General features: G+C 43.6%; 2 protein-coding genes across 3 annotated transcripts in view; both read right to left on the bottom strand.

Moving 5' to 3' along the window:
• The window catches only part of YIPF1 (Yip1 domain family member 1), a 118921-nt gene that overhangs the window by 72548 nt on the left and 34060 nt on the right, over positions 1–12313 (bottom strand). The window lies entirely within an intron of this gene.
• The window catches only part of IFT25 (intraflagellar transport 25), a 39537-nt gene continuing 30771 nt past the window's right edge, over positions 3548–12313 (bottom strand). For both annotated transcript variants that reach the window (XM_068238997.1, XM_068238998.1), the window contains exons 4-5: positions 6379–6422; positions 3548–3782 (exon numbers count right to left, since the gene is read on the bottom strand). In XM_068238997.1, the coding sequence (XP_068095098.1) occupies positions 3687–3782; positions 6379–6422 (140 nt within the window). In that variant the 3' untranslated portion in view covers positions 3548–3686. The remainder of the gene's footprint in view (positions 3783–6378; positions 6423–12313) is intronic.

A 12313-nucleotide genomic window follows, 5' to 3' on the forward strand; every position in this document is an offset into this window, starting at 1 on the left:
TTTCTGACTGAAATCACTGACCAATGTACCACAAATGTGTTCAATTTCTCCCCAATTATGAAAAAAAAATAATTTGAAAACTCTGAAAAAATTGCTTTGGTCTATACATTAGGAAAATGGCAATCTACCCTACACCATTCAATTTTCATAAAAATTGGTCAGAATTTTTTTTCCGATTTTTCTGTACAACCGATCATTTTTATCGCAGTAAAATTGTATGATTTTATTCTTTATTGTATCATGTGCGGCCACCTTTAGGTTCTCTAACCTTAGTATTTTGTCCCAGTGTATATTTTCTGTATACTGTGGGTGTACTTTTTATCTTATTATGAGTAGCCAGTGCCCAGATACTTGTAGAGGGGCAATCTGCCCATCATGCCATTTCTAAAAATGTCTATTCAATCAGCTTCTGCTTTGAAAAGGCCCCACCCATTTCTGCACTGTATGCAGTAGCTGCCTGGTTGATCATGTGACCCTCCTTAGAACTACAGCAGACGGGAAGCCGCCCTCTAAGCACACTAGGTTGTCAGGCTTGCTTTAAAGAGACACTGAAGCAAATTTTTTTTTGATATAATGAATTGGTTGTGTAGTAAAGCTAAGAAATAAAGCATTAGGAGCAGAGACATAAATCTCATATTGTTTCCAGTACAGGAAGAGTTAAGAAACACCAGTTGTTATCTATGCAAAAGAGTTTCACTGTGCTCTACGAGAGCTCTGTCTTCTGAAGCTTATTATCTCAAGTGTCTCTAACTGTATTGTTTTTTTTTTCCTGCAGAGGACAGTTCAAAAGTTCACTTGCCTGCTCTGTAAAATCATTTAGAATGCTGAGTGTTGTGTAAACTGCACATATTAGAGAATGATGCAATGTAATAAAAAACACTATATAACTGAAAATAAAAATATGAGAATATTTTCTTTGCTACTAATGTTCTAGTAATTATCCGTACTACACAAACAAGTCATTATATCATCATTTTTTTTCACTTCAGTGTCTCTTTAAAGGGAAATCCGAGGTAAGAGACATATGGAGGCTGACCTATTTATTTCTATATTAAAAACGCACATTGCCTGGCTGTCCTGCTGATCCTCTGTCTATAATACATTTAGCCATAAACCCTGAACAAGCATGCAGCAGATCAGATGTTTCTGGCAAAAATCTGACAAGATTAGCTGCAAGCTTGTTACAAGTGGGTGATTCAGGCACTACTGACCAGTAAGATCAGCAGGACTGCCAGGTAACTGGTATTGTTTATTATCATTAATTTATAAACCACCAACATATTCCGTGGCGCTGTACAAAGTAAGAAAAAACATGGGGTACAGAATGATACAGACAATGGTATACATCAAATATGGACACTGAGACAAAATACAGATTTGGTAATTACAGTGACAAATGCAATAGGATTAATAAAATGTATAACAGATTCCAAGACACAAAAGGGGGAGAGAGCTCTGCCCTTGCAAGCTTCCAATCTAGAGATAGTGTGTGTTTTAGGTTCTCTAGTAGAATTACAACTTGGCCTTAGGTCAAAGGGGGGAATGCCTACGTTAGAGCACAAGTGAGTTTTGAGTGTTTGAAGGTAACAAAAGGTTGGCGAGTGACAGATGTGTTGTGGGAGGGCATTTCAGAGGAGGGGTGAAGCACGTGTAAAATCTTGTAAGCGTGAATGTGAGGAGGTAACTCTAGAAGAGGACAACAGAAGATCGTGTGCAGATCTGAGATTGCGATTGGGTTGATATGTGGAAATTAGTGAGGAGATGTACAGGGGAGAGAGATTGTGGAGAGCTTTGTAGGTTAGGGCTAAGGGCCCATTCACACTTGTAAACAAAATTGCGATTGCGTTCTTGCATTGCTTTTTTCCGGCGACTGCGATTCTCATTCTAGTGAATGAGAATCTGACGCAATCGCAGGGAAAAGGCTGCATGCAGCGTGTTTGTGATCGGCGATAATAGCAAATGAGCCGCAATTGCTGCAGAGAGAGTAATCCCATAGGATTACTTGTGCAGCAGCGCTTTGCTGATCGCCGGCGATTAGTAAAGCGTGAGCACAAAGCGCCCTAGTGTGAACGGGCCCTGAGAGTTTGAACTGGATCCTATGATTAATTTGTAGCCAATAAAGAGCTTGACAGATGGGCAGCAGAGGAAGAGCAGGAGGAAAGATGAATGAGATGAGCAGCTGAGTTCAGTACAGAATGGAGCAGTGCCAGTCGGTTAGTTGGTAGTCCCAGGGCCGGATTTAGGCCAAGGCCTCCTAGGCCATAGCCTAGGGAACCACAGGAGGAAGTACCCCAAAGCAGCAGGCTGAACTAGTGCAGCATTTGCAAGCTTGTAAATGCTGCAATGCAGGGAGATCAGATGAGCGCCTGACCGTGGTACTCTGCTGCTAGCCACCTGTGCAGCTGCCACCTTGCTCTCTGTACACGTTGGCATTGTGGCCGGCGGCTATGGACTTGGGCAGCATTGGAGATGGAAAAGAAGAAGCTTCTGCACTGGAGACGAGCAGAAAAGTGGGTGACACTGATGGCTGCTGTGGTGTGGAGGCGAGCTGTACTGAAAGAGGGGGAGTGGGAAAGGGGGATTAAGGGAGTCATCAGGCTACCTATACTAGAGAGGGAGGGGTCATCTGACTACCTATACTGGAAGGAAAGAGGGGAGGGGTCATCTGGCTACCTATACTGGAAGGAAAGAGGGGAGGGGTCATCTGGCTACCAATACTAGAGGGGGAGGATGTAGTGTCCTGAGTAAGAAAGGGTCAAATACGGGATATATGAGTTTGAGTTGGGTATGACAGGAGCTGGTTAGGGAGTGAATGTGAGGGAAAAAACGAGAGAGAAGAATCAAATATTACCCCTAAGCACCGTGCTTTGGAAACTGAAGTTATGGGGGTATTATTAACATTAGTATTGTTTAAGGCTGGTTTCACAGTGGGACGTTACAGGCGCACGTTAGAGCAGCCTGTAACGCAGCCCACCGCACAGTAATGAAAAATCAATGGGGCTGTTCACAGTGCGGACGTTGCGTTACATTGTAACGCTGCGTCACAAGACAACGTACTGCATGCAGTACTTTGGACCCGGCTGAGCCGCGTTAGACTGCTTGCACATGCTCAGAAATGTTGGGGAGGAGCGGAGAGCGGCCAGGCACATGGCTAATTAATATGCACTGCACGTTATGACGTGCAGTGTTTACTTCCTGGAGCAGCCGCTCTGTGCGGCGATTGGCCGGCGGGACCACGTGATGCCGCATGCGCACAAGAGTGCGCATCACTGACGCCAGAGTGAGCTGCACAACGCGGCTCACTCTGACGTCCAGATCTAGCACCACCAGGCGTTCCGTTAGGGGGACGTTATGCGACCTTAACGCCCCCTCTAACGCAACGTCCTGGTGTGAAATTAGCCTAAAGGAATTAAATATGGAAGCCTCCATATGTCTCTCACTTTATATGTTCATTTTAAAGATAAATTAAAAGATTCTCTTTAAATACAAACACCAATCCATAAGATACTTTTATTGAAAAAAAAATAATAAAAATCTTTAAAAAAAAATTGTATAAATATTTATACATTTTCTCATAATCCACAGAATCTGCAGCCGGTATTGGCTGGGTACAGAGGGGATCATTTACATAATTACAACAGGCCGATGTGCCAGACGCAGACCGTCCTCTACAGCGATGCAGCTTATCAGGCGATTTCTGCTGACACGCCGCGCACTGCTACAAAGTGATCATACCCCGACAGGATCACAAAGCGCAAATGTGTGGCTTGCACTCCAGGGAGCTAAGGGGACAAACACACAAGAAATATATTTATATAACACTAAAGTGGACCTCTTCCCATCCACATAAAACTCTGTTAAAAGGACAACTGTAGCGAGAGTGATATGGAGGCTGCCATATTTATTTCATTTTAAGCAATACCAGTTGCCTGGCTGTCCTGCTGATTCTCTGCCTCTAATACTATTAGCCACAGCCCCTGAACAAGCTTGCAGCAAATCAGGTGTTTCTGACATTATTGTCAGATCTGTCAAGATTAGCTGCATGCTTGTTTCTGGCGTTATTCTTACACTACTGCAGCCAAAAAGACCAGCAGGGCTGCCAGGCAACTGGTATTGTTTAAAAGGAAAATAAACATGGCAGCCACCATATAACTTTCACTTCAGTTGTCCTTTAAACTTACCAGCCCTCTAAGCCTAGTGATGTATACAACAGGATACAGAGGCGCCAAAAGGATAAAATATATATGTACATATCTTTAACCACTTGACCACTGAGGGGTTTTTACCCCTTTAGGACCAGAGCAATTTTCACCTGTCAGCGCTCCTCCCATTCTTTTGCCAATAACATAATCACAACGACTTGATCTATATATTGATTTTTTCCGCCACTAATTAGGCTTTCTTTGGGAGGAACATTATGCTAAGAACTATTTTATTCTATACTTATTTTAAGAGAAGTATTAAGAAAAAAATTGAAAAAAATTCCATATCTCAGTTTTTGGGCATTATAAAGTTAAAATAAAACTCTAATGTGGATAAAAGCCACACATTTTATTTGCCCATTTGTCCTGGTTATTGCAACGTTTAAAAAATTTCCCTAGTAGAATGTATGGCGCCAATATTTTATTTGGAAATAAAGGTGCATTTTTTTCAGTTTTGCGTCCATCACTAATTACAAGCCCATAAATTAAAAAAAAAAAATTCCTATACAAAAAAAAAAAAAAGTTTGGGTGTGGGAGGGAAATACTTTATTATATTATAATTATAGAAGTCAGTGTTGGGATTTTTATTAAATAAAAGTGGATTTGGTGTAATTCACTATTTGGCCACAAGTCATTATCAGTCATTATTTCTGATACACTGAAGCGAAAAAAAAATTATGATATTATGATTTGTATGTGTAGTACAGCTAAGAAATAAAACATCAAGATCAGATACATCAGTCCAATTGTTTCCAGTACAGGAAGAGTTAAGAAACTCCAGTTGTTATCTCTATGCAAAAAAGCCATTAAGCTGTACGACTTTCAAAGTCATGGAGAGGGCTGTTTTCTGACTTTTATTATCTCAACTGTTCCTGGACTATTTACTTTTTCTCTGCCAGAGGAGAGGTCATTAGTTCACAGACTGCTCTGAAAGACTCATTTTGAATGCTGAGTGTTGTGTAATCTGCACATATTATAGAATGATGCAATGTTAGAAAAAACACTATATACCTGAAAATAAAAATATGAGAATATTTTCTTTGCTGCTAATCTTCTAGTAATTATTCATAGTACACAACCAATTCACAATATCATATTCTTTTTTCCGCTTCAGTGTCTCTTTAAGTAGTGGGTGGCACTGTAACAACAGGAAGATACAATGAATGCAGGTGTCTCATAGATGCCGGCATTCATTGAATAGGGGACTTAGATTAATGAATGGGAAATTAATGAATGGGAACTATGTTCCCATTCATTAATCTCTCCGCTAACGGGTGAGGACGGGAGCACGCGGCGGCTGCCCTCCGCTGAAGATTTATATTCACGGCCCTGGTACTTCAAGTGAAGTTTTGCCAGGCCATGAATATACTGCACAAAATGCAGTAAGTAGTTAAAACGATAAAACCAGGGGAAGTAACACCTTCCCAGTGAAGAGTTTTAGATAGAATTGTCATCAAAAACGTTTGAGTTTGTGATAATTCAGGTTGGAGTGAGCTCCGAGATGTCTCCCACAAGGCATCACTGCTGAAATATGCAAATTATCCATTGTCGTCCCTGTGAGCTAGCCACACCTCCAGATCCGCTGGAATGCAATGATGTGTCAGCTTATTAAAGTGATCCTTAAGTCTAGGGAAAAAATGAGATTTACTCACCTGGGGCTTCCCTCAGCCCCCTGCAGCCGATCGGTGCCCTCGCAGCCCCGCTCCGATGCTCCAGGACACGCCGGCGAACACTTTCGGGTTCGCCGTCACCGGCCGACAGGCATGGGAACGCGAGTGATTCTTCGCGTTCCCAGCCATAATATCGCCCCCTATGCTGCTATTGTGGCCTCCGCATCTCAGAGCTCACTCCAACCTGAATTATTGCAAATACTTTGTTTTAAGAAAACAAACTTTTGGTTTTCCATAGTATTATAGTAAGAGGGCTTTTAGGTCCATTGTAGCCCCTTACACACTCCTAGGAGTTCTGGTTCACCATGCTGGGTACTCTGTACCTATTGATTTTTGAGATACGGTTTTGGCCCCTCACACTCCATTTTGTATTTTTATGTTCATGTTACAAAGTAAATACGATAGTGCAGGTGTGTGGCCAGGAGCCAGCGGTTAGTAGTAAACACTACAGGGACATCCATATTTAAAAGAAGTGTCAGGTGTACTTTTAAAGAATTCATACTTACACTAATTTCTTCATTCTGGAAGTGTCCTTCCACATGTTCCAACTCTACAATCGGGACACAGAAGTTATTGAAGAAAGAATACCAGCACACAAGAACTCACTGCTTAATATTTTACACTAAAAACACAAAAACATTTGAGACAAGACACTCCTTATATTAGGGTAAACCAGTCCAGCAGTGACAGAGTGAAGTAACGACACAGGGTTGCTTATATAAGAAATGCTTAGCTTCGGAAGATGTCGTGATCACAGAAGTTAACCTCCCAGGCGGTACGCAGTTTATGAGGCTGCGTTCGCAGGAGGGATATTTAGAATAGAAGTTGTTTTAAACCTTGTAGCTAGCACTAGGCTAGCTACCTGTGGCCCCCAAGTCCCCCGGCACCTATCTGCTCCCCCCGATCGCCGCCGGCAACACTCACCCGTCCGCGATCCCGGGAGAGCCGCAGCTTCCCAATTAGCTTCAGTCGTCGCTATGGCGACGATCGGACATGATGTCATCGGCGTCATGCGCAGTCCCGATCCTCCCCATAGCGAAGCCGGGTGCTGATCGGGAGGCTGCGCCATCGCGGGATCCCGGGGCGGTATGTATTGCGGTGGGGATCGGGGGGAGAGCAGAGGCACTTGGGGGGGCACAGCTAGCTAGCCAAGTGCTAGTTGAAGACTACTGAACACATTTTATAAAAAAAAAATCCTCCCGGGGCCATGCGATCCCCTGCGGCAGCTAGCCCGACACTGAGTCGGGCTTCCCACCAGGGAGCTTAATGTCAAAATGTTTAAGACGAAAGATTTAAGTGAGGGATGATCATCGAGCAAGAAGAGCTGGTGCATATCTGAAACGTCAACTCTTAGGGTCCATTTCCACTATAGCGAATCTGCATGCGTTTCTTGCATGCAGATTCGCATAGACAATACAAGTAGATAGGACTGTTTTCACTTGTCAGGATTTTTGAGCATTTTTCTGTGCAGAAAAAATCTGCATGGCGGAGCCCTCAGATTCGCATACAATGTATTTAATAGGAAATTTGCATGCATTTTCGTATGCGAATTTTACCGTGAATTTGTGGGCGTTTTCACATAAAATCAAGGTAAAAGCACACAGGCACTGACATGGTTAAATTCGCATACTCATTAACATAGGCGAAAACGCCCGCGAATGTGCGGTAAAATTTGCATCCGCGTGCGAATTCGTTTTTTAGGATTTTGTTGCCCAACAGTTGGCAGTAGAGGAAAAAAACTTTAAGTGATAAGGAATATTCTGGTTGAAAAAAGGCTGGTGAACGAGAGAGGTGACAGGCGAGTAGCATGCAACAGAAGGACAAGAACACGACAAATTACAGTTCAATTCACGAAGCATATCCCAATGCACAACAAGATGGACTTTGCAAAGGATGGGCTTTAGCAGCAGGAGACCATCAAGAGTGCCTTTGGTATCAAAGAAAAATAGGAAAAGAAGCCTGTTGTTGGACTTTGCCACCATGCTCAGTCAGTCTCAAATTGGTTTGAGGGACATCAATCAGAGTTTAATCTGCTTCCTTGACCTGACCTTAGTGCTATTGAGTATTTGTGGGACAACGTTGAAAGATCACTTCAAAGCTTGGAAGCGTCACCATCCAATCTGACCCAAGTTAGAGCGGCCATTATGTCAGCGTGAGCCAACATTCCTCAGCAGCGGCATCAGCATCTTATTGAGTCCAGGCCAAGAAGGATATCGGCTGTGATCAGAGCGCCAAAGCTGCAGCCACTTGGACGCGCTCTATAGGCAGTAGTAGTGTTAGGGAGTCTTGCCCAAGGTCTCCTCACCGAATGGCTTACTGAGCAGGAAGAGCCAAGATCGAACCCAGGTCTCCTGTGTCAGAGGCAGAGCCCTTATCCAGTACACTATCCAGCCTCTTTGGGCAGTCTCTTGTGCATACAATTGTAATTACTCCCTTGAAATCACCATGTGATACAGATACAGATGAGGCACTACCATTGCACCAACGTCGCAGTCTGAAAGTCCAAAAACGCAGAAACAGCAGCCATTCTTGGTGCTGATCATGAACTGTTAAAGTGGTCTGAAAGTCAGCATTTCTACTTTGCTCTAAAAGATTCCTCACAGCTTGAAAGCTACTATCCCAGAATTTATTTTAACAGAACATCACTGAAAGGGTTAAACAAAGCACTTTGTACTGCAATTCAGCTTCAATCTGCATCCAAACCGTAGATAACAGTATCTTTGCTTACATTCCAATCTTGTTACAATGTGTGTAAACACAGTGTAACAAGTGGAAGGGAGCTCTCTGTGCTTCAGAAACACACACACAGTTCAGAAAAGCTCATTAGATGATGTTCACATATAATAAAAAACAATTTGAATAAAATGCAATGGCACCTTTCAGGGTACAATAAACTACACTTTGGAAACTTGTAATTTGTAGACAATATTACGTGCGCACAAAAGCAAATATGATAACTGAGTAATAAAAAGTAGGAAAACACATTTTTATTAATGTTATGTCGGAGTTTCAGACCACTTTAATGTCGGACACTGCCATTCCAGCGCAGGAGACTTGGGCGCAGCAGTGAGTAACTTCAGCGCCGTCAGAAGAAGGAGCTGAAGTTACTTATAAAAAATCACAATAATTCAGCCTCCAGCAATCGCTGGAAGCCGAATTATTTCATTCCCCCACTATCCATGGCGGCCTGGAGGGGGAATAGTATTTAAAATCAATGGGAATGTATGCAGGAGCAGGATAAGCCATACAGGCTGAATCCTGTGCCCAAGTCTCCAGCGCTGATTCCTCTCGTACGCATGAATGTAACCTTTCTGTGCTTCTGCTGAACTGGATATCCAAGCCAGCTCCAGAAACATTCTTAAAAAGGGAACTGTAACTGAGTAAAATTACTGAAAATAAACACATGATGTGCCTCCAAATGAATGTTACATACTTACCTGGCTGTCAGTTCCTCTCAGAAGTTCACCATTTCCTTCTCACTACTATTCCTTCCAGTTCTGACAAGCCATTGCTCCCAACTGTCCCTCTTTTGGAGGGACAGTCCCTCTTTGGGAGCCTTGTCCCTCTTTCCTCCTCATTTGTCCCGCCTTCAGGGCTTTGTCCCTCTTTCTATGTAAATATATGTATTTCTTTACTGAAAAACGTGTTTGATTGATGTTAATATGAACGAAAAGGATAGAAAGGACCAGTGTAGTTTGAGTTCTAAAACACAGTTTTCTTATTAAATCTTTATGGTATTCATGACTAGAGGTGTGTTGGGGGAATGTCTTAAAGAGAAACTCCGACCAAGAATTAAACTTTATCCCAATCAGTAGCCGATACTCCCTTTTACATGAGAAATCTATTCCTTTTCACAAACAGACCATCAGGGGGCGCTGTATGGCTGATATTGTGGTGAAACCCCTCCCACAAGAAACTCTGAGTACGTACTCTTGGCAGTTTCCGGTCTGTGAACCTTGCTGCATTGTGGGGAATAGCTGTTTACAACTGCCAAAAAGCATGCAGCAGATACATCACCTGCCAGCAGTAAAAATGTCACCATGTAATAAATGTCAGAATGTAAATCAGGTATTTAAAAGATTTTACAATGGGCAAACACTGACTAAATCATTTATACATAATTATTGTAAAAATGAAGCACTTTTTTTTATTACATTATTTTCACTGGAGTTCCTCTTTAAGTGTCCCTCTTTCCCATCTCAAGAAGTTGGAAGGTATGGACAATATTTTGTCAGAACTGAAATATATCAGTAGCTGTCAGTTATATATCAGTTGCTGTCAGTTATAACTGAAAGGTCAACTGATGAGCAAGGTAATGTCCATGTCTCCCTATGGCTCAAGTGGGCATTATTACAGTTTAACACTGTGCTGACCAGAAGGCTGTTATGGGGTAGCGACCATTTTCAAAATGGAGGGTGGAGAATTCTACTGATCACAGTGGACAAACAGGACGCAGGAGAGAAGAAAGAGATTGATGAGCAGACTACACGGGAGGTAAGTATGATCTGTGTATGTTTACTTTAACTTATAAAATTCAGTTCATGTTTGCTTTAAAATTCTCCATGGTCTACCCTTTCAGTAACCCTGACTATGACATGATATGACCCCGGAATAGACTGCAAGCTCTTCCACCTAATAGCAGACAGTTCTTCATGAATGTAGCCCAGGTTTGCAGCATCGCTGATGTTTTCCAACGTTTGCCGTTCAGAAGAACACCAGTAAAATTAAGTCAACACGTGAAATGTTTAATGTGCCAGCGGATTAGTCACTGCGACCAGCCAGCCCAGTAATTCAGGCAGGTCCAGCTAGACGGCCCAGCCAGATCTGACACTCTGACAACGCACGGCGGGCAAATACGGGCAGGTCAGGAAAACATCCGCCTGCTGGGAACACGGTGTGCTTATTATTATGTACTCTCTGTCTCCCTAGAAATGACAATAACCTTTGGATGAGATTCTTTCCAAAGACAAAGTATGAGCTGGCACTGCAGGCTGGCAACCCTTGCTTGGGATACGGAGTCACTATGGTGCTCATGGCAGTTGGCAATGCAATCAATTTAAACAGAAGTCCCATGCTGGTCACTAGTATAAGACTAAAAGGGCCCACACATCAGGCGACTTTGGCGGCAGATCCACCACAATTTCGGGCCGAAATTGATTGCGCCTGGTGCAATATGTCGGGCTGAAGTTGGTGCATCGGGTGTGCTGCGGTACGGAGGCCGATATTGTCCGTAACCTCCAGGTAGCCTCTGTACACGCCACTGGCGCAAAGCGTCTAACGTCATTCACTATGCGCCAGTGGCTTGTACAGAGGTCACCTGGAGGTCACCGACACAGAGGCTGACACAGGACAGGTAATGTATAAATGCACACATGGGGGGACACACATTTATACATTAGGGGGCAGCAGCGGGGCAGACGCGGCGGGCTCAGCCGATTCCCTTATGCTGGGTAAACACTATGAGATTTTCTGGCAGATTTCATGTCAGATCGACTATTTCCAACATGTCCGATCTGATTTCCTGGAAATCGATCGGCAATCAGATCAGACATGTTGGAAATAATCGATCTGACAGTAAATCTGTTAGAAAAATCTCATAGGGCTCAATTCACAAAAGCGTGCTAACTTGGTTAGTACGCCTAAAAGCTTTGGGCGTGCACAATACAGTGCTAAGTAGTTAGCACACTCACAACTTTTACTTAACGCGCGCAAAGTCGCACCGGGTGCGCCGAAACCAGGTGTGCCCAAAACTTCGCACGGTGTGACGTTTCGGGCGCACCTGGTGCGACTTTATAGGCGCACCCAGTGCGTTGTTCCACGCGCTAAACTTTGCGCGCGTTTATTTAGCGCGACCTAAAGCTGTTTAGGCGTGCTAAGGGCCTTTTCACAGGCGTGCTAACACTTTTGTGAACCAAGCCCATAGTGTGTACCTAGCATTAAGATTTCATGCTGAAATCGGACAGGAATAGGCCTGCAGTATATGGACAGCTACGTCGAAGAGACAAATTTATCTCTAATCAAGATTCGATAAGAGATACATTTGTCTCTTTGCCGAATCTGCCCATAATCTTCTAATGTATGGTCATCGGACGTCCTCCGGGCTGTACTGCGCAGGCTCAGTAGTTCTGAGCCTGCGCAGTACAACCCGGAGGACGTCCGATGATGTCAGCGCGCACCAGTGAGACGCAGATTGGAGCGCAGAAGAGGCCCGGCCTGGCCAGGTCGGGCGCGCCACCAGAGACCACCGGGAGCCTGCGGAGTGGCGCCGAGAGCACCTCCTGCCTGCCACGGGCTGGAGGAAGCCCCAGGTAAGTGGATGTGGATTTTTTTTTTTTTTTTTTTGATCGTCCCTGAACCTTCCCTTTAAGGACAGAATCCTTATTTTAAGGTTTGCCTGAAGTAATTTCACTTAGTAAATACTAAATGACTTATCACCATGGT

Source organism: Hyperolius riggenbachi, chromosome 6 (assembly GCF_040937935.1).
Source record: "Hyperolius riggenbachi isolate aHypRig1 chromosome 6, aHypRig1.pri, whole genome shotgun sequence".
Classification (NCBI taxonomy): Eukaryota; Metazoa; Chordata; class Amphibia; order Anura; family Hyperoliidae; genus Hyperolius; species Hyperolius riggenbachi.